At 47.4% G+C, this 22,610-nt stretch overlaps 1 protein-coding gene across 1 annotated transcript in view; it reads right to left on the bottom strand.

Annotated features, from left to right (window-relative positions):
• Gsdme (gasdermin E) overlaps nucleotides 1-22,610 on the bottom strand; it is a 57,084-nt gene that overhangs the window by 13,447 nt on the left and 21,027 nt on the right. Inside the window, exons 4-8 of the mRNA XM_034518808.2 lie at nucleotides 11,716-11,887; nucleotides 9,720-9,840; nucleotides 4,839-5,003; nucleotides 3,097-3,224; nucleotides 1,330-1,531 (exon numbers count right to left, since the gene is read on the bottom strand). Of these exons, the coding sequence (XP_034374699.1) occupies nucleotides 1,330-1,531; nucleotides 3,097-3,224; nucleotides 4,839-5,003; nucleotides 9,720-9,840; nucleotides 11,716-11,887 (788 nt within the window). The remainder of the gene's footprint in view (nucleotides 1-1,329; nucleotides 1,532-3,096; nucleotides 3,225-4,838; nucleotides 5,004-9,719; nucleotides 9,841-11,715; nucleotides 11,888-22,610) is intronic.

Raw genomic sequence — 22,610 nt, 5'->3', positions numbered from 1 at the left:
CAGTGAGTATGGGAAAGGCTGTTCAATTACAAATGAGGTTCTATGGTGAAAGTTGGAATTTGCTTGCCATCACATGGGCAGAGGAAGCTTTCCAGGAGACCAGAGACTGCAGGGCTGGACGCAGCTAAACAGGATAAAGCCACTGTCATTGCCCAAAAGGACCACTCTCTACTGCAGCACTTTCCCTAGGATTCACCAGGATACTACCCAAAGAGCTTTAAATGGGCCATCCTCTGCAGCAGCTGCTGTAATGAGACCAGCTTAGAAGGAAAGGGCGGGCTGATGTAGACACTACACATAAAGCTGTTCCTGCATCCAGCTTCCAAACAGGAATAAGTTTTGTGTTAGAGCCCCTTGTGGGGCCACCTCTGCTCAGCTGCAGAGCTGTGTCTAGGTCAGGAAGAATGGGGCTGTGGTGTAGTCCGTGTCAGCCATGGACTATTCTACATAGAAATCTTTAAGTAGTATAGAATATATGAGAAGGCTTCTCACAAGCTATCAGAGTCTGGCCTGCAGCCTGACAGAAAGTCTATACTCAAGCATGCTTATGTTAATGCTGGTCCCAGTCTCTAGGTAGAATTTCATAGAGCCTATGTGTTGCATCTGGTTCCATTCAACTATTCAAAGCCTTTATCTGTGATTTAGAGCAACACACAAGGTATATCCATCAGACTATCAAACTGAAATATTTTCTCATTCTTTTTCTTAAACACTGAAGTTTCCTCTGTAGTTGAGAGAAAGCCACTTTACCAGGAACCAGGTGCTTAGTAGCTTGTGTTGGAGGGAAGCTAGGTCTACAGAGATGAGATGTAGCTACAGCTGCTTCATATGGGGTACCACCAGGCCTTCCTGCATGGCAGGCTCCTCCTGACAGTAACCGAAAACCACTCCCCCATGGAAGCCATTTCAAGAGCCATGCAGAAGCCCAGCCATAGCCTGCCTCCTGGACATGTGCATCACACAGCACATGAAGCCTGAGAGTACCATGAAGTGGGCCACAAGTGTACAAGGAAGAAGGAGAGGATCAGGACAAACAGATGCCAAAGGAAAGTGTCCACCACACAGCACCATCTGGACCCTGCTGTGGGTCACTTGCTGTATTTTGAAAGTGACTTCCAGTGAAAGGACCAGAAGGTAGTCCTCCCAGTGGAGGCTGAGCGTGACAGGATTCTTTCTTGGCCTTCCACATCTTACCAACTGGACCGAAAAGGAAAGAACTGTCCCAAACCTTCCTCATCCTTCACTGTTGCTCTGTCCAGAAGCAGACAGAAAGCAACACCATTTCCCAGCCCCAACAAACATTGCTCTGCTCTTTTTTGGTTTTCATACCTGCTAGTGCACTGACCAGGAAGTAGGCTGTTGCAAAGAGCTTCTGGTTGCTGACCTCATCCTGCGGGCCAGGATGCTCTCCCTGTACCCTGTATCCCACCAGTTTCAAGAAGGCTGTGAGGTCCTGCTGCTGACTGTCAGTCAGCTCCTCCATTGCCAATATAGCCTGTGAGGACCAGAGGCCACCAGCCACATCATCACACTACAATGTAGAAAGAGAAGAAGAAAAACTATGATGAAGCTAGAACTCATTGAAGTGCAACCCACCTGAACCTCTGCCCCACCCGTACCTTCCCAACACTCTCCATGCACTTTACCCTCTCCAGGTAAAGTAAGCACTGAGCCCTTTTCTAAACTTTGATGCTATATATGAGCCTGATTTCTTCCTGAGGACACAGATGAGCCATGCCCAAGTGCTGTCCTTCCACAGAGGAAGGGAAGGAGTCATACAAGAAGTGTTGGGCAGACAGAACCTTCCAGACTATGCCAGGATATTGAGTTTTACCAGACACCAGACAACTGGCTATGTATCAAACTGCCAAAGGAATTATAAAAGCAACATCCCTCCCTGGTTCTCACACTATAAAAGCAGCATGCTTAACCTATTATGTCCCCAGCCTTCCACAGGCAGCTCTATCCATCACAACAAGGTTGCCCATGGGTGGGATGGCACTGTCCATGAGCCAGTTCTGAGCCCCTGGACTAGTTCCATATCCTAGATACCCTGTGTCCTCTCTGACACTCACCAGCAGGCAGATGCTTTGCCAGCATCTGACAGGGCAGCTGTTACTCTCTCCATAGGGGACTAACCTGACATTTCCCTCTAGGAAGGAGCTATTTTAGGAAATAAAAGTCAAGCGATTCTGAAACATATTTTTCCTAGGATTAAGCCCTGCATCCTCCAGAAGGCAAACTGGACCCTTTGGACAACTGCAATTCTGTCCCTGGTTGCTAGGCTCTCCAGCACAATTTCATTTCAAGTGGGAAGATGACACCTAAAGCATTTGAGCAGTATAGAAAGAAGGAAAACTAAAAACAAAATCACAATGAAAAGAAAATTGTCAAAGTCTCAGCCTCATTAAGTACAAAAAAAAATCTGAGCTGATGAAGGGTGAGCAGCTGGCGTGTCCCTCAAAGTCTGGCTGTTGCAAAACAAAGCAATAAACATCTCCTTGTCTGTGTTCTAAAGGGGACAGGTTGACAGGCTCTGCCACACAGTCCCTTCCCTGTGAGCTGAACACATGCCCACCTGTAGCCTCAGAATGAAGCCTCATTTGCAATGAGCCTTTGCAGGTGTAATTAAGGCGAGAGTCTCAAGTAAAAGAACTCTATATCCATTAAGGTGATCCAGAGTGAGTTCTGTGTCTAGAGAAGACCCCAACACACAAGGGAAGGCATGACAGAGATAAGCCACCAGCCACAGAATGCCAGGAGCCACCAGAAATTGCAGGCAACAAGGATTCTCCTCCAGAGCTTTCAGAAGGGTATATCCCAGCTGCCACTGTCAACTCTGGATTCTGCCCTCCAGGTCTGTAAGAGATTAACCTCTGATATTCTTAAACACCAAGCCTGCGGTCATCTTTATAGCTCTAAGAAAATCACCCATCCATTCCCGCCTGATAGCAGCTTCAAGTTTCAGGGTTAAAGGGAAGTGGTGAAACTTAATTTCAAAAGCTATCCCAAAGCCTTTCCTGATGGGTCTAGCCTGTGCATATTTTCAGAGCAACCAGGAACAAACCCAAATCCATAACCGCCCTACCCACCTACCACTTGCTCCAGGGCCCTAAGGAGTTCTTCATCAAACAGGATTTTCTGCAGGACACAGAACAGCGCCATCTGCTGCTGGGCAGATAACACAGCAAAGGGCTGGAAGCTCCTCTCCAAGTGCAGGCTTGCTGTGAAAACAGAGCAGATGCAGTCAGGCCATGCACACAGCCTGCTCCTCGGTCACCATCCTTCCAAAGGACTCCATGTTCAGAACTCGCTATGGGTCTTGGGGATACACAGCACCCTGAGTGATAGTCAACACACAGGGAAACTACAGGAAAGGAAACGGGGACAGGGAAGTCCACTTTGACATCCCAGACCTCACCCTTCTTTCTACCTGTGGAGTGCTAGGCTTGACCTGGAAACTACTTGGGTTCTTCTTTGGCAAACTGTCCATGAAAGTGCATTCTCAAGGCTAAATCACTAAGCACAAACCATACTAGTCTCCAAATATATCTTCCCCAGTGCTGTCCAGACATGCACTGCAATTTGGCATGCTTTTTTTTTTTTCAGTGCATGTTCAAAGGGCCAGCACTCTGCATTCCTGGCAAACATGGCTTCTACTTCCTTCCCTGCACCTTCCTCTCCTGTTCAAGATGAGCTCAGAGTGTACTTTGCTGCACCACTTGTGTTCTGCAGGGGCCCTGCCACCCTATCCCCTGTAATCCTCTTCTCTTTCCTGAGGACACTCAAAAGTTCCTAGTAAATTAAACCAAAAAAGATGGCCTGAGGTGGTGCTTTCCTACTGATGGATGTGCACTGACACTAAATGCCCAGCCTTGCTGATGGAGGTCTAGGAAATAATTGTTGAACACCCTACAGGCTGGACACAGAACTTCTGAGCTGCATCTTCAAAACCTCCTGTGGGATACAACTCAGTCTTCAGCAGTCCTTGCCTGAAGAGAGAAGCTGTCCTGGTTAGCCCGAGGGCTCAAAGACCAGCCCACTCCTCCTGCTACATCTGGCCACCATCCTCAGCTGCCCAGAGAACTCTAGCCAATGAGGATGGCTGACTCAGCGTGGTACATTGAGAAAAGGACCTGCGGCCTCCGTTTCTGCAGCACAACTCCAGCTTCAAGTAGAGGCCCCAAATTTAGTTAACCCTTATTTCAGGAAAGATCTACCCTAACCCTGGGTCTTCATCTCCCTGTCCCCTAACGCTGTGCCAGGAGCAGCATCCTCTGGTTAGAGCTTCCCTGAATCCGAGAGAGGAATTGCTTTACATGGCACAGCCTATTTTGAGCCGGCCCTGATTTCTCCTAAGCTTCTCCCGTTTTCTAGCCCAGGTCCCCCTACTGCACACTGCTCTCCTGCACCTAGCAAAGCAAACCAACCCTAAAGTAACAAGCTATGAGGAGCAAAGCAAAATGCCATTGACAGTCCCGAGGTGCAGCCCTCTGCCTTGTGGGTAGGGGCTTCAGTGGCTTTTACCAGGCTGACGAGGAACAGCCTGCCGTGCAGTGAAGCCTGGAAAATAACAAAGCTGAGAACAGATCCTGGGGTCTCTAACTCTGTTCATCACTGGCCTTCTCAGTAGTCAGGTTCCAAACAGGGAAAGAAAACTGTCAGGCCCCTGACCACTGTACTTTTTGGCCTTCCACCTTGACCCCTAGGGTCTCCATTCTCTAAAACCCAGCACCCAAGACTGGGCCCACCCAAAAATTCAAGGGAATCTTGAAGGCCACATCACTACTTGGGAGAGAAAGTCTACTTCGCCATCTGACCATAACCACAGGCAATACCTTGTTTTAAACCATGTAGTGGCCCATCCTGTGAAGAGATCTCTTGCCCCCCATCCAGCATGTCCAGAAAGGCAAACTCTCTGTAGGCCAGGGGGTCCAAGTAGACAGAGTCAACTTTCCTCTCCTGCTCGAAGCCGCCATGTTTCCCTTGAAGGAGGCAGAATTCTGTAGTGGAGAGAAAAGCCCAAGCCAGGCACGGTCAGCACAGCTCATTTGTCCCTCAGACTAATATCTTTACCTACCTCAGACTGTGGTAGAAGACACACAAAAAAAGGCTTTTGCTTCTTTGCATATGCATTTGAGACCAAGTCTGGTGGTCTGAATGAAAAGTATCTCCCACAGACTCAGCATTTGAGTATCTGGTTACCAGTTTGGTGGCATCCTGCTAAAGGAAGCAAGTCACTGGAGGAGGGCTCTGAGTGACAGCCTTTGAGCTACTGTCATCCTATGTGATCTCAGCTTCCTGCTCCTGCTCACATGCCTCTGCCCCTCCAGGGTGGACTTTTTTCTCCCTGGAACCGAAAGCCAAATCAAACTCTTCCTTGAGTCGCCTTTGGTCACAGTGCTTTCTCACAGCGACAGAAAAATAACTAATGGAGTCTTACTGATCTCTAACCCCAGATTCTCCTGCCTCGGCCTCACAAGTGCTGGGATTACAGACATGTGGCACCATGTCTGCTCACTTGAGGGCTTTTACACAAGGTCTGATCAGGCATAGAGTGGCTGACAGAATTGTCTTACACTACAGCAAGCTTAGGAGAACCTGTGGGTCCCCTCTGTATCTTTGTCTTCTGAGATGAGGGGCACCTTTTGTGGAGCAAAAGGAAGACGCCTCTCCCTGGAGGAGTTTTGACAGCACTACCCCACACATACACTGTGTAGGAATTATGGGAAGCAATAACTTGAGAGGACGACCTGGCTCACTGTGATTTGGGACCTCATAAATACTCCACTCAATAAATATTCATAAAAACGTGTGTAAAGCCCACCCACAGCACCCCTGGACAGGGTCCCCACCCAGGGACACATACTCCTACCCCTGCAGGGTTTGCTTTGCTCTGCTTTTTTGTTGTTTTGTTAAGTGAGCATCTGTAGTGGGATATTTTCCCGCTACATTTGCAATAAAGCTCCCTCATAGGGTAGTATGAAAGGTAGGCGGAGTGAGGAAGGGGAGGAGGGGAAGGTCACAGAGGAGGAGAGAAGATGGCTGCGGACATACACGTGTCTCTAGCAATCTGAGGTAGTTATAATATCTAGGTTAGACAATTGGGCAACAATTGTAATTGTGAGGACATCTTGTTAATTGAGCATTTCCAAATATATTGGATAATCTTTAAGCGTGAAGAGTCTTTATTCTACTGGGTACCACGGGCATGGTCTGGGCTCAGCTGAGCATTGTGGACAGCGTGGTAGACTGGCAGAGCCAGTACCATGCTGGTGTCTTGTGGGTGCCAGGGCCTGTGCATCTAGCTAGCCAGAGCCCTGGTCAGAGCCGAAGAGCAGCAGGAGCATGGCGGATGCCCTGGAACAAGCCAGACCAGACTCCAGTTTCTAAATATCACCCTTACAAGCATCTGCTCAAGTGCTCTGTCTCTTGACTGAATTCACTCCTTCAAGACTGGAGAGCTGGCTTAGCGGTTAGGAACAGTGGCTCGTCTTCTATAGAACCTGGGTTTGGTTCCCCAGTACCCACATGGATTGCTCTCAACCATCCCTGACTCTAGTGGCAGGGGATCTGATGGTCTCGCCTCAGATACCAGGCACACGGGTGCTGCATATACATCCACACAGGCCAAACATACACAGAGAATAAAATAATCTAAAACCAATAACAACAAAATAAGCCAAGAGAGAACCGAAGTGGCGGCAATACTTTGTTGATAACTGACCTAGAATCAACCTATATGCTTAACAACAGATGAACAGATCAAGAAAACATGGCCCATTCACATAAAGGAATATGACTTAGCCACTGAATAATAAAATCTTATTGTGTAGGACAACATGGACGAACCCAGGAGATGTTGTGTGGGGAACATAAGTCAGACACAGAAAGACAAACACCATGCTCCCTTGCTTACGCCAACTCTAAAGGGTGCTGCTCTCCCAGAAGGAATGCAGAGCAGCCATTTTGTTCTCTGTGACTGAGAAAGGGGTGGGGTGGGGACGGGGCAGGGCAGACAGGGCACACAGTCTTGGCTGGGTCGGAGGGGTAGACTTCAGCCTGTGAAGTTCCTGAACGCTCGACAAGTGTGGACAGTAGACTGACTCAGTGGGTAAGGTGACTGCCACCAAGGCTAACAGTATGAGTTGGATACCCAGGACCCACACAGTAGAAGGAGAAACCTGACTCCTACAGGTTGTCCTCTCACCTCCACCCAAATGTGGATGAGTACGTTAGTTTGCTGGTGATTAATCACAGTCAATATTCCATCACAGTATCGTGCTCTTGGATATTTACACTGTTCACCAACTGAGCCTCAAGAAAGCAGGGGAAAGTAACAGTGACCCTTCAGTCAACTCTACCTGAGAGGCCCCTGAAGCATCTGCCCTGGACTGAGCCATACAAGTGACACTGACACTGCTTGTCATACACTGACAATAGAAACAATCCAATCACCTTCAGGTGTGTTTGGAGGAGAACAGAAGAGAAAGAGGAAAAGGAAGAGGAAGGAGGGAAGGAGGGAAGGAGAGAGAAAAAGGAGGAGTCAGAGCAAAAAGTAACAGAGAGTGTCTGGGGTGGTTGCGTAAGCCTGTGATTCCAGTATTTGGAGGTAGAGGCAGGGGGCTAAGGAGTTAGTTCAAGGCCATCCTCATCAACATGGCCAGTCCAATGCCATCCTAGGCCACATAAGACTCTGACACATACTCTTTCTGCTCCCCCCCCCCGCCCTGCAAACTAGATTCGCCAGGGATACAGTAGCCACCCCTGTGTTCTGAGCAGCCCAGATTTCCCATACTTAGCATTCTTGATCAGTTTCTTAAAACTGACACATTCTCTTACTGTCTCCTTAAGCAAATCATGTCTGCTCCCCAAAGTGCAGGTTTCTCTTTGTCTGGATGGACAAACCAGTGAGGGAGGCTCAGGGTTCTGTTCCATGCTTGTTCAGACCCTCAAGTGTGCCTTAGTTGGATGCGGCATTAGTGACCCTCTTCCCACCTTCGCAACACAGCGCTGTGGCGTGTTGCCTGGGCTTTCACGAGAGCCAGCATGGTCTCACAGGAAACCAGCTCACCTTACCTCCTTCATCAAGATAATTTGGAAGGGTCTAGAGAGATGGCTCAGCAGTTAAGAGTACTGGCTCCTCTTCTAGAGGAGCTCAATTCCCAGCAACCACATGGTGGCTCAGAACCATCTGTGATGGGATCTGATGCCCTCTTCTGGTGTGTCTGAAGATAACAACAACGTACTCATATACATAAAATAAATAAATCTTAAAAAAAAAAAAGAAGACAAATGGGAGAGTGACAAACAGATACACATATAGTCTATTCTCTAGGGCAAAGATCACTCTTAGCAAGAGTGCACAGTTTCAATGACCTGCTCATCTGCCGGTCTCAGCAACTGTCACACCCAGGCCTTCCTCCTCTACCTCCACCCACACCACATACACTCCCTTATGCCATTTTGGAAGCAAACGACAAACAGATTATTCATCTGTGACATTTCAGAAGAAACGTCCAACATATATCTCTTTTAATGGACAAAGCCATTATCCAACCCAGAAAGATTAACAAGAGCTTGTGATGTTACCTTTACCCATTCTTGCTCCCACAAAGCAGTCAGGTAGCACTCCCGTCGGGAAGGAGAGGGAGGGGCCTGGAGCATTTGTAGCAGTGGTTCTTAAACTCCCTAGTGCTGTGACCTTTAATACAGTTCCTCGTGTTGTGGTGACCCCAACTGTAAAATTATTTTCACTGCTACTTCATAACTATAATTTTGCTATTGTTATGAATCCTATGTACATATCTGTGTTTTCTGATGGTTTTAGGCAGCCCCTGTGAAAGGGTCATTCAACCTTTAAGGGGATCTCAACCCACAGGTTGAGAACCATTGATCTAGAGGAAGCAGAAAGTAAGAAAGGACGGCCCTTGTTTTCTTCCACCAATAGCAACGACACCTGTGATCCCCAGAGCAAGGTCCAGTTGCAGTATGGGTTTCCTGTTGGGAGGGGTGGTGATAGGTCAGAGAAGTAGATGAGTTACCACTGTCCTGGGCAGTTCCTAGTCTCAGCTAGCTTAACTCCACACAGGACCCATGAGGGACTCTCATTCACCTTGTAAGCTGTGGTGTCCTGTGGTGCTTTATATGAAAAATGCCCTCCATAGTCTTCAACATTTGTTCCTTAGTGAGTGGTGTTGTGTGAGGAGATTTTAAGGAGGTGGCCTTGTTGGTGGGATGTCTCTGAGAGTTTAAAGGCTTACTTCACCATCAGCTCCCTCTACTTCATGCTTCCAGTCAAGGATTCGAGCTCTCAGCATCTTGTTCCTGCCGTCCTGTCTGCTGCTTCCCCAGCGTGACGGCCTTCTAGCCCTCTAGGCATGTAAGCCCAAGCAAATTCTTTCCTCTATTAGTTGCCTAGTCATGGTACTTTATCATGGCAAGAAAAAAGTAACTCCGGGGAGTGGGGCTTAACCTGGGGAAGACTCAACAGCTTTACACGGGGTCTGGGTGGTTGCCGAGCCCATGTTCCTCCCATGTTCCTCCCATGGTTCAGTGACACCTGAGGAGAAAGAGGTCACTCCTGCATGAAGCCTCTGGCTCCCCTCACCCAATGCCCCAGTGGCTCCTCTTGCCGCTGGAGCAGATCCTAGACACTCTAACACCCTCTTCTAGCCATCCTCTCTCTTTCTATCAGGGCATACCTCATGAGGACTCACCAAACTGGCCGTCCTGCTTCACGTACAGCTCCATGATGCCATAGGCAATGGTGGTGGCAGCAGGGATCTCCAGCACTACATTGGTGTCCGTGCTGACAGTCCCATCCTCCATTGCTGACACCTGTGGGCAAGAGCATATTCCCGCTTGTATACTCAGGCACTCCTGGCTTCTTCCTGTCACTTCCATGTCCAGCCTCTTAAGAATGCTGAGAAATAGCCACAGAGCTAAGGAGGAAGGAGGAGACAGCTGGCACTGGTATCAGGTGGCATGGGTAAGATGCCAGAGCACGGGGTAGGAAGCTATATACCAGAACTATGCTTTGGTAACAGCATACCATATTACACCACCGTGGTCCCACAATACTGTGATTAATGGAACCAAAATATCCCTAACTCCTAGTGCCATCATGTGCAGTCTACCATCACTGCAGAAGGCATCACTCATATCTGTGGTGACACTGTTAACAGGGCCCCTGTGCAGCTACAGTCACTGTCAGCATGGAATACCAGATTATTATAAATGACTATGCCATGGGCTCATGTACACTAGACTAGATCTTTAACATTACATTTTACAGTATTTTAGATTATATTTTTATAAGAAGGAAGGAAGGAAACGGTGTTGAGTTAGGCTGGCAGTAGCCTCATGCCTCTCAGGTTCACTGCATCCCTCAGGTACACCATGAATTTCTATAGACATCAAGGGCTGTGTAAGTTATTCTCCAGTGTGATATCACCACCAGCGATATCACCACGTGCTGTGTAACACTGTGCACAGCTAAGTGATGTACGACTGCAGATAAGATAAATAAGATCCATTTTCAATTCCTTCTCCTGGTTCAAGTAACAACTTTGAAATCTGAGTGAAAATCCCAGCAGGATCAAAGCTGGTCTGGTAAGCCTTCGTCTCGCTGTTTACACACTCATGGATGGCGCTCTGTGCCGGAATAACAAGACCATAGGAAAGGCTCTGGGAAACAGACAGGAGGAAAATGGATGGGCAGAGCTGGGGTGTCAAGCAGGAAAGAGCCTTTCCTGCAGTACCTCAGGGACAGGAAGTTAGAGGTCTATTTGTTGGCCAAACACTGGAGACAGACAACACAGCTTAGCCATCTGCCCCTGATCCAAGCATTTGATTTGAATGAAGAAGCAGCAGCAGCTGAGTCCCAGCTCCCAGGACCAGACCTTCAGCAGGTGGTGGCCATGGGCAGAAGTGTGAGCAGGGCCAGCTGAAGTCACCTCCATCAGGCCCCCCTTTCCCCTCTGCTGCCCAGCCGGCTCACCAGCCGACCCAGCAGCCCCAGCTATAGATTTACAGCCATACCTCACCCAGCACACTGCCAAATACAGCCCTCTTGAGTCTTCTAGAAAAAGCCAGTGCTACCAGGAAGGGAACTACCAAGAAGATTATAAGTCCCGTGGCCAGCTGAGGGGAAGCAGTGTAAGCCATTGGCTGCCTACTTCTCTCATTTTAGAGCACTCCCGAATCAGCTTAGAATCTGGAAGAAGCTTAGATAATAGACAGACAGACAGACAGACTCTCTTGATCCTGGCCTGGCTAGTGTCTGACTAAACTTCCTTAAAGGAAGCACTCTACTTCCATAAAGGACAGTGCCAGGCCCAGACCCAGGTAGCCACTAGAATTCTATTGCCACAGATTGAGAGATAGACACAACTGGCATGATCTTGTGAGATCCAGACCAGGAGCACTCTTTCCCTGTGTTGTAATAAGCCTGAAGAAAGCCTAGAGTCACCAGCCCCAAGAGGAAGAAACCTTGACTCTCTGGGAAGGAGGGTGGCTCACAATATCTTCAAGCCCCACAGTGACTGAGGCCAGATGCCTCAAAGAGCTTAGGTACGTGATCCAGGGATGTCTTGTTTACTAGAGCCAGCTTGAGTCTGTCCCGTTCCTAACCCTCTTCAGGAAGAGTTTTGACTGAGGAAGACACTTAAAAAGGAACCTGTGGGAAAAGTTCTCCATGCTGAGGTGAGGCACCTGTATAGTCTTGGTCTGTATCCCCACCATGCCTCCGCACGTCTCCTCCGACTGCACATGCTCAGAAATCACACACTTCTGCGTGGTCACGATCTTCTGTGTCAGCACACACAGGACCTCGTTCCTGCTCTCTAGCACCTGCTGGAGCACCAGGTTGTCCATATTAACTGTTCTGAAAAAAGAAAATTGGTCATGAGGAACCCTGTGCCTCCAAGGAGACTGAGGCAGGGACCAGAATATCCTCTTGCAGCTAGAAGAGGGAACAGTAGATCTCATTAATTTCCTGGTGATGAGAGCAGAGGCAGGTTCCCTAAAATGGCTTCTGCCATGCTCTCTTGAGGCCAATCAGACAATCAGACCAGCTGAGGGACAGGCTGGATGCTGGAAGAAGTGCCAAGGGATTATATTCTTAATCACAAAGTCCCCAACGTTCACACTGGTTTCTGTAGGAACAATGGAAAGCCATGCTACAGGACAGCTGCCACCCAGTCTTCTGGGTGAGACTGGGTTGAGAAGATGGGTGGTTGGATGTCATGGCGGATGTTTGCTCTCTTCTGAAGCACAGGGTCATTCTGATGAGAGGCACAGTGGCTTCTTACAGGGGAGGGGTGCAGGTTAAAGTGCAGGCTGTGGCAGGAGATCAGACTAGAACTCATGGGACTATAATACAGGAAGACTGTATAGCCTCTCAGTGGGGTTTCTATCAGAGACGGAAGCCATTTGCTATTGGCTGCCCCAGGCCACTCAGCTGAGACCATGGTTCCCCATCCCTGAAGACCTCAGCTAACATCACATAACCCTCCTGTGGCTATGGGAGGGCAGGAAAGGCACCAGATCCCAGCTGTACTCAACATGGGAAGAAAAGGTTCATCCCGTGCTTCCCAGACATCTGAGGTTAAGTCACCTGCAGGCTCAGCACCCCTCCCTGGCCACAGAGAGGCAGGTGGTCCATCCTAGGTACACTTAGGGTCCCCAGGTTTTTGGACGCAACCCTGAAGTGAACAAACTAACTGGCCAGGGCACTAACCAGCCCATGATACACATATACATAGAGTTACATAGTGGCTTAGCCATAACATGGGACTGGTTACTGTGGAAGGAGTCAACTCTAGCACATGCTACAACATGGAAAAATCCTTAACCCTCACACGAAGCAAAATCAGCCGCCAAAAGACACTGTAAGACTTCGTATTTAGGGATGGTCTGGAATAGACAAATCCTCAATGATGCTGAAGACTGGAGTGCTGGGGCTGGGAGGTGGGAGAATCAGGAAAAATTAATTTCTCAATGGCTACACAGTTCTATTTAAAGGAGGTAGAAAATTCCAGAGACAGATAGAGTTGATGGTTACACAACAGAAAGAATGTATTTAATGCCAACAAATCATGAACTTAAGTGGCAGACTTGCAAATTTTATGTTTTCCCACAGTAAAAAGAAAGACATTCAGAACACTGGTCAGTCTTCCACTAGGCAGGGCAACACAAAAGTATTGTAATATCCACGTCGGACAAAATGGACCACTAACGAATCTGCTGGCCAGGGCACTAGGGGATGGCTGTACTGGGAAACCATGACTGAGTTGGAGCCCAGCACCAATGTAAAATGCCCATGGTGATGCAGGTCTGTAATCTCAGATCTGGAGAAGCAGGAACAAGAGGACCCTTGGAGCTAGCTGGCTAGCCAGTTCAGCAAAATCAGTGAGCTCCAAGTTTACTAAAATACTGCTTCCAAAAACAGCATGAAGTGATCATGGAAGACACCTGATGTCAACCTCCGGTCTCCATCAACACACACACCCACATTGTCTGTGTATCTGTACATGCACATGCACATGCGTGCGCACACCCACACACATGCATACACAAACATGGATGCATTACAGTTACAAAAGTAGATAGATTGATTGACTGATGAATTAACCATTAGACTAATCCCAGGAAGAAATGGACAGGGAGCTGGGTTCTGCCCTCCCCCTGGCCAACCTGGAGGGAATTAGGTCACTTGAATTCACATGGTGGCTTTTTCATGAATAGCTGTTGGTAACAAGCCCTGGACATGGGTTGTTTGAAGGGGCAGTGAGCTGTCAGCTTAAGCCACACCAAGGGTGTTCCATAAAACATTCTGGCCAACTTCCCAGTGAGGTCTACAGAACAAAACCTCTATATGTGCAGTTCCTGGGAACTGTGGGCCATTTAACTGGGCCAGGGGTAGATTCCTATTTCACTCACTTGCTTAAAAGCCTGCAAGGGCCCTGCCTCAACTGCTCACCCAGGTTCTACAACCCCATGACCATGTCCTTACCTCCTGTTCTACTAACCTCACCTTCAAGCCTTTCCTCTATGCCTTCAAGAAGCCATGAAAGGCCCAGTCAAAGCCCTGGCACTTCATCCCCACCTGCTTTATCTTAGACATGTTTGTCACTTCAGGGAGCTGAGCTCCGTATGCTCTGATAGCGGTGCTGCAGCTGAGATGGAGACCTCACTTCCACACCACTGTTTCTCTTGCTCTTTCTTTCCTTCGTTCATTACCAGCACCGTCAGCCTCGAGTAGAAGCTCCAGAGAGTTGGGGATCCTGCCTACCATGTTCTGCTGACTTCAGGGCTAGATCGGCACTGAGCACCCATAACAGACTCAGGGAACTCTCATTTACATAAATAAATATGTAAATTCTGTTTCTTCCTTGTCTATTTGCTTTAATGTATGAGTGCTCAAGTGTGTGGGTGGGTGGGCGTGTCAGAAAAAGATGGATAGAGAGAGGGAGGACAAAGAGGGAGAGAGAGGAAAGAAACCATGTTGAAAATGGAGAGAGAGAGGAAGGATGATAGTGGACTATTGACTCTCCTCTTTTATAGATACTGGGTGGTCAACATGAAGTCATGACTTCTGACTGAAGCAAGGGCTGGTAAATGCATTTTCCAGTCCCTTCCCACATTTTTGGGAAAACTATGCCTACTTTCCTAAGAGCTGAGAGTTCTTGTTCCAGCCATGCCCACCTGGAAGATGATGAAGTTTGGGGTGCTTTAGCATCCTATCAAGGCCAGCAAATTGGCACAGCAGTACAGACTTAAAGGAAGAAGTACATCACCTACACTGACCAAGGGCATGGGGAGAGCCAACGGTATAGCTGTCTCTGTGGGCATTCACTATCCCTGGACCAGAACTGGACAAAGTCCGTGAAAAGATGCTTAAACAGAAAGCCAAATTCTGCAAAGTATAGAAGGCAAAGGGTACAAACATCTGAGAAGATGTAGAAATGAAGTTAACTCATGTAACCCATTAAACTGGGAAAGAATGACCTACAGAGCTGGCTCAGTACCAAGGAGCACTGGCTGCTCCTACAGAGGACCTGGGCTCAGTCCCCAGCAGCACCTACATGCCAGCTCACAACTCCAGGTCTGGAGAATGCAATGCCCACCACTGGCCCCTGCAAGTACCCACACACATGGTGCACACGAACTCACACCAGCTCACACGCATACACACAGAGGTCAAAAGAAATTATTTTCAAACTTAAAGGGGGCAATGCACTCTGAGAGAAAAACCACGAGGCATGGCTCTAGAGGCAATGAAGAAGCAATGGGGACCTAAACAAGGCTGAGTGAATGTGCCAGTATGGGGGCAGAGGCCTGTACTCCCAGCACCCAGGAAGCTGAGGTGGAAGGATTACTATAGGGTTAAGGTCAACTTGGGCTCCTAGTGAGTTCTAGGCCAGCCTCAGCTATAGAGAAGGACAAACAGAAGAAAGCTAAAGAGAAAAGGAAGGAGACAGGGGAGGATTGGGAGACGAGAGGGAGAGGAGCAACAGTGCTGGGCGAGAGTGAGTACAGCGGCCTCCCACTTGGTGGCCCCTCTCACCACTTCAGGAGCTTTGTATCCAATGTGAGGAGCTGAGTATCTAAGAGTAAAAGTACCTACTGTGTGTTCCTACAGCCTCCAGAATCCAAGTTGCAACTGTCACACTAGGTGCTTAGACAGCTTGGAGTCCAGCCTCTTAGAAGTCCAGGCACTTGGGAGCAGTGGCTGCCATAGCAACAAGCTGACATCCGCTTCCAGTTTCTACAAAGGAACTATACCTGGTACCCCCACCATATGGTACAACTTTGGGACTGCATCCTCCTGTGCACTGGGAGCTGAAAAAGGTCCCAGATGTTTCCCGTGGTTCTAGAAACTTGAGTCCCAATGACCATAGACCCTGTCACTACCTGACCACGCCTGCACTTGCCTGGTGGGGACTGGGGAAGGTACTCACCAGAGGGCAGCACCTGCTGGTGCAAAAAGCTCTGGTATAAACCAGCTTTGTCTCGAGAAGCCTTGGGACAGCCCATCAGCATTCCTTGTCTCCCACTGCCTCTACCAGTGTGGTAAGCTGTATGTCCACCAAAGCTTGCCCTGTGTGACCTGCAGACATGCTAAACAGCCTTCAAATACCAGTGAGTTCCAAATACCAAAATCATGAGCTCCAGGACCATGCCTGCTCAATCCAAGGAGTCCAGGGAAGGTCTTTCCACACATGTAACCTGTGCATGGACCAACAGAGCTAAGAACATCTCACTGTAATCCCTGGCCTTCTCAGAAAAAGGAACTGGGACAGTGCCATTGCCAAGGCCATTGCCACTGCTGGGGTCTGGAACAATGCATCGAGCCCCTAAACTCCATGAGCATGGCTACCAGTGCCACAAGCACGAGCACCAACTGCAGTCACCCCAGTGGACCGTGGGAAGGCCCCTTTGTGTTCCAAAACCTCAAACCACAGTTTCCAGTATAGCAAACTCACCAATGTATACAATATATACAATGTATACAGCAGCACCGGTGCCCACCCTGTAGAGCTGAAGATGTCCCCACACTACCATGTGACTGCTAGATCCCCAGACTGAGGCATATTCCATGTCTGTCCTGAGAATCCCATGTCACCTACAGGGGTCATGGCTACAGGCATCACTGCCATTGGTGTCAACCACCTGCACTTACTCTAGGGGATCTTGAGAGAACCAAATTTCATACCTCCAAGATGGCAACAGCCGTCACAATCCCCAGTGCCATCAGGGCTTGGCTCTGTGGAGCCTGAAGATACAGACCTTGTGTCCTTATGTTCTTATGAAACCTCATGTTCTCCATAGGAAGAACCTCCATGAGCCCATAAAGTCTGCTACTAAAACCCCAACAAGCATGCTGACATCAGTCAAAACTAGCCAAATCACAAAGGCACTCCAGCCAATGTAAAAGCATCAATCCAATGAAACTTGTTACCCATGCCTTAAAAAAGTAAAACTGTCCCTCCAAAAGCTTCTTCAACGGCCCTTATGCAAAGAGAAACTCTCCACAGACTGGGTATAGATGGAGCACACCTCAAGAGAGTAAAATAGGTGACAAGCCCACAGTCATGTCACACTGGCTAGGGAGAAGCTCCCTGAGTTTTCTCTGAGATTAGGAGCAAGGCATAGATGCCCATGGCACCCTCCTATCCAGTGCGGTACTGAAGTCTTGGCAGGAACAACCGAGCAAGAGGAAGAGAAGACAAGTTAAATTAGGCACTTGTGCAGCTGGTATGATTTTATGTGGAGATAAACTGGACTTCCAAGCAGCTGCCAGATGAAGGCCATCACTTTTATGTTGAACTAAAATATCAATTCCAAAAAAAAAAAAAAAAACTGTTAGAACTTACAAACAAATCTAGTAAAATGACAAGACAAAAAAAGCCAATACACAAAAGCTAGCACCATTTTTACACCACAATAATGAACATTCTGACACAGAAATCAAGAAAGCAGTCCCATCCAGCCAAGGGCGATGGCTCACACCTGTAAGTTCAACTCATGGGAAGCCAGGACAGAAAAAGTGCCACAAATTCAAGGTCAGCCTGAGCTACACAGTGAGTTCTAAGCCAGCTTAGAGACCCTTCTTCATAGAAATGGGGGAGGGGGGAACCCTAATGTTTGTGTGAGTCAAACATTATCAAATAATCAAATCTTAAATAAAAAACACTTTCATCCAAACACACTACAAAACTGGGGTTTGTGCACACCTGCAAAGCCATCACTTGGGAAACTGAGGCAGGAGGACTGTGAGTTCGAGGCCTACCTAAGCTACATAATACATCTAGCCTGGCCTATGAGACCCAGGATAGACAGATGCAGGAACTAACTGTCTAACTCACTAACTGTAAAGTATTCTAACAGTATATGGTGTTTGCTGAAAACCCAACACAAAGACCCATGGAATGAACCAGAGAGTACAGAAATTAATCTATGTTCAAACAGCCGCCTGATTTTCATCAAAGGTGCCAAGAATATACAATAGAAAGAAGACAGTGTCTTTGTTAGTCAAACCTGCTGTCAGACTAGGACGTATCTATAAAGCCAAGGAGACAAGCAGTCTGGAGTGAGGAGCGTCTGTCGCTATTCTTTCAATGGGAACCACATCCAGAATACACAGGAGCTCAGAAAGCTGAATACTGCAGAAACAACTTAATTTTAAAATGGACTGTAGAGACAAGCAGAGAGAAAGTCAACAAACCTATGAACAAATGCTCAGCCTCCCTCATCTGGAGAAACACAAGTGACACCTCCATGGGATATCATTACCCCTAGTGAAATGGCCGTTGTCAGGTAAAACATAGCCAATACTATTGAGATGAAGAAGAGGCCCATGCACAGCTGAGGGGATATAACTTATTACAGACATTATGGGAAACTACAAATAAAACTAGTATCCAGCAGCTCTGCCGGTATCCAAGACAGATGACGCCATTATCCAAGGAAGGGGAAGATGCTTGTACTGCCACGATTATTACAGTAGTATTTATGTCAACTGAAGCAAAACCAGCATAGATCATTTGTAACAGGTGAGGATTGAAAGCATCTGAGATCTGTCCACGAATGGAAGACCTGGAATAGTATTTGGTTATAAAAATGAAACCATGTCATTTGCACCAGCATATGTTAACTAGAGGACAATATAGTAAGTAAAATTAGCCTGACCCGGAAAGACAAATGCTACACGTTCTCACTCATTTGTGGTGAATCTAAGTCATCCCCATCAGAACAGAATAGAGTCATAGTCACTGGGAGCTGGGAAGGGGGTTGAGGATAGACAGAAACCCAAGGGCTGGAGAGCTGGCTCAGCGTACTGCCCTTACTTAGGATTTGAGTTTTGTTTCCAGCATCCATGTTGGGCCTTCACAGCTTCCAACAATTCAAGCTTTAGGAGTTCTGACAACCTCTCCTGGCATCCAGGGACACCCACCATAGTGTACATACATGTGGCACACATGCACACACACACACTAAGAGGAATTACTTCTGACTTTCTTCAGCACATGATTGACTATTAAAACACTACAATCTATTGACATACTTAGAAATGACCAGAAGCGTGTACAATGCTTCATGCTTGAAGAAACAGTTGTATGTGTCACCCTGATTTGCATATCATACCATTAGGCTACATGTACTAAATATCTTCAATATACTTCATAAAGATGCACAAATACTATGTCTCAATCTTTAACTCCTGTTTTTAATAGGGTGGTGTATACACGGGGGTCTTCCTAGGCCACTGTGCTTTGTCCCAGTTGACAGAGTTTAAAGTTAAGAACCAGCATGCCCACCTGTCAGAATACACATTGAAGCCAGCTGTCCCTAACATTCTCATCCAGCTGTCACCTCCCATCAGGTCACTGGAGATGGGTTTAGTCTGGGAGGGTTAAGGTGTGGGCTCATGCTTACTTGGCCATACACATCAGAATAGTTAAGTGAACCACCACCCATAACTGGGAGAGAGGAAGGGCTGAAGGACCCGGCAAGATTCTGAAGCGACCAGGCCCTTTGGAAATCACCACTTCATCACACTGCCATGTTTCCTGAACAGAACCCACTAAACTGCAAAGCTTTTCAAAGCTAATGTCAAGTTGTACAAGCATGAGGACCTGAGTCTGTCATCCTTGCCCTGGGGAGCAGAGAAATGGGGGAAGTAACAGCAGGGTGGGAGGGGAACACAGGTATATTTCTGGGCTCTTTGACCAGTCAGCCTAGCTGAACTGGTGAGCTACACCTAAAGACTACAAGGAAAACAACAACAGTATCAATGGAAGTGATTGAAAAGACTTCTGACATTGACATCTAGACTCCATGTGCATAAACACACACACACACACACACACACACACACACACACACACACATGCAAACATGTTTGAGCACATATACACAGGAAACCCTGGGTAAGGTTGAGAACACACCCTACTTAATCTAACATCTACTACTGCCTAGGCACAGGAGTAAAGATTCTAAAACTGACTGTAGGCGGGAACAGTGAGGAGCAAGACAGTAGAGATCAATTGGTAATGTCTGCATAGGCATGAATGGGTACAGTCATGAGCAGCCAGGTGCAATGTGATATCTGTTCAAAGACAGCGTGTGTACCCTGGTAGGTTACAGAACCCTGATTGTCTGGGACAGCAATAGCAGCAATACCATCAGGGCACCCATCTTCTGACACTGTTTTAAAGGCCACTGACTTGACAGAATTTAAAAAAAAAAAAAAACCAGGAAGAAACAACAGGACAAATTTATTGTGCAGAAATGCTAAGTGACTGAATTAATGTTTGACATTGTCCCAGAAATAAGGTGGGGACATTAAAATGAGCCTACTAAGTGGACAGCTTTGAACATATATACACATGAGCAACACTGAATGGATTCAATGGGTTGGGTTTATGTATACACGCATGTATGTATGTAACAACAGTAATTACAGAGGTCTTAGGAGGAGCTGGGGGGGAGGGAGTAGAACCTATGTGAATATAGTGTACATGTAGCAAATTCTCAAAATTAATTTAAATAAAAAAAACACAAATGAGGAAGGAAAAATGTTATTCAACAAAAACTAAGACACGGTTACTGCAAGAGTCGCAGGCTCGCAGAACTATAGATTCATATTGATGATTAAAGCTATGGTAGTCGGGGCATGCCTCCCGAGGGCTTTGATTTATTAGCTACAGCTATAGTTCAAGAGAGACAAATGTGTGGGTACACGCCAGGTAGGAAAGTTAACTCCATTCACACCATTTCTACGCTCCCTGGGGCTGCCTCCTGACACTTCACAAGTGGGAAACCTGCTGATCTTTTGATGGCCAACCTCTTCTAGGCTCACAGTACCAAGCATGACCAAGCTTTTATTTCAGACACTGCCTCCTACAGTCCCAGAATGCCCTGCTGCTGCCTCTCATTTGCCTGCTACCCCTCCCTGAGGACACTGCTTTCTATCCCCTAAGGTCTGTGAGTTCCAGGATAGCCAGAGGAGGGAGGGGGTCCTAGGCCTCTATTCCCAAGGCACCGTGTTGTGTTCTGCACATGGCAAACTAGGACCTTCCACACCCTTAGGACACCCCAGTTTTGCATAGGTGCTGAAGAGCTGTAGGGTGCAGAGAGGTGATCTAGGTCTGCTCCTGCCATGAGCTTTGACTCGTCTCTCAGCTAATTTTAGTCATTACATTTTTCTTAAGGCCTGGGGAACAATTCTGGCCATTAAAACCCAAGAAACACTATATTTGGGAGATTTTTCTCCCTCTTAAAAAGAGTCACAAGTAACAGTTCATCTGTCTATGCCTGGACCTTCTTGTCTATAACATAAACTAACATTTACAACTGAGAAAACTCGGGCTGTTGAGACAACATCAGGTGGGGATGTCACTGGGGTCCATACAATGCTGAGCTAACCACTCTGTTAACCAGAACTCCTTCCTCAGGATGGTTTCTTGTGTGGGGTAAGAAAGACACCCTAACTGTTAATGAAGTTATTGCCATCCTTATTTCACAGAGAGGTACAAAGCAGAGAACTCACAGGTCAAGGACCCAAGGGCCACAGGTCATTGGGACAGAATAAGATTTCAGCACAACTCAGCATTGCCCAATCTGAAACTCTGCCCTCATCTTCCCTCTCCCTCCTGAGCTGGACTATGTACAGCTTAATGCATATTTGCTCCTTAACAACTTATCTTTCTGCTTGGCTCCCTGTGAGAGCTCCCAGAATACTGGCAGTGGCTCCTCCTGAAGCAGCCATCCACTGGGCACTGAGGACACACTGATGGTCCCCGAAACCAAAGAAAGGCCCTTGCATCAGTTAGCCTTCCTCTGCTGTGACAGATACCTGCAATAGATTAGCTTCCATGCAGTGGGGAAGGAAGGGACATTCTGACTAGAGGGTAGTGTTTTGGCTCAGAACGTCCACCATTTCACTCCATGGGTGCTTGTCCTCATCACTGGTGTAGTGTAACTGGTGTAGTGTAACTAGTATGTGGAGGATGAATCCTGTCCTCTCCTGGGAGCCAGAAAGTTAGGTGAGAACGGGAGGAACAGAGGTCCCAAAAAGTGCCCCTGAGGACGTGCTTCCAATAACCTAACTCCCATCATCCCTTGTAGCATCACAGTCTGGGAGCCTACCTCTAACTCGTGAACTTAGACACAAACTACAACAACCTGGAGCAATGGACAGAAAATTCTAGAAACTTCAACTACTGTAACTTGGAAGGCTCATTTCTAACATGCTTAGTCATCTCATCACTGCTTTCCATGGTTTCAGTTACCTGAAGTCAACCATAATCCAAAACGACTAAATTGCCACTGTTCTGAGGATGAGGACCATCCTACAGACACATCTGGGCTATGAGTCATCCTTTATACAATGTATCCATCATGTATCAGCTACTCACTCAAGAGTCACCCAGACACAGCCTCAGTTACCAAATCGACTTTTGATGCCCCAGCAGTTGTGCTCAAGTAATTTCCATTTTAATTAACAATGACTGATGATGACAATTTGGATCTACCAAAAAGATGCTTTAACATGCTTCCTTTGATGGGGAAGTGGAAGTTCTCAGTAAGGAAAACAAAGA

The sequence above is a fragment of the Arvicanthis niloticus genome, chromosome 15 (genome assembly GCF_011762505.2).
Source record: "Arvicanthis niloticus isolate mArvNil1 chromosome 15, mArvNil1.pat.X, whole genome shotgun sequence".
Classification (NCBI taxonomy): domain Eukaryota; kingdom Metazoa; phylum Chordata; class Mammalia; order Rodentia; family Muridae; genus Arvicanthis; species Arvicanthis niloticus.
Note: the sequence above shows the minus strand (reverse complement) of the source record. Positions and strands in the feature narration are given on the sequence as shown.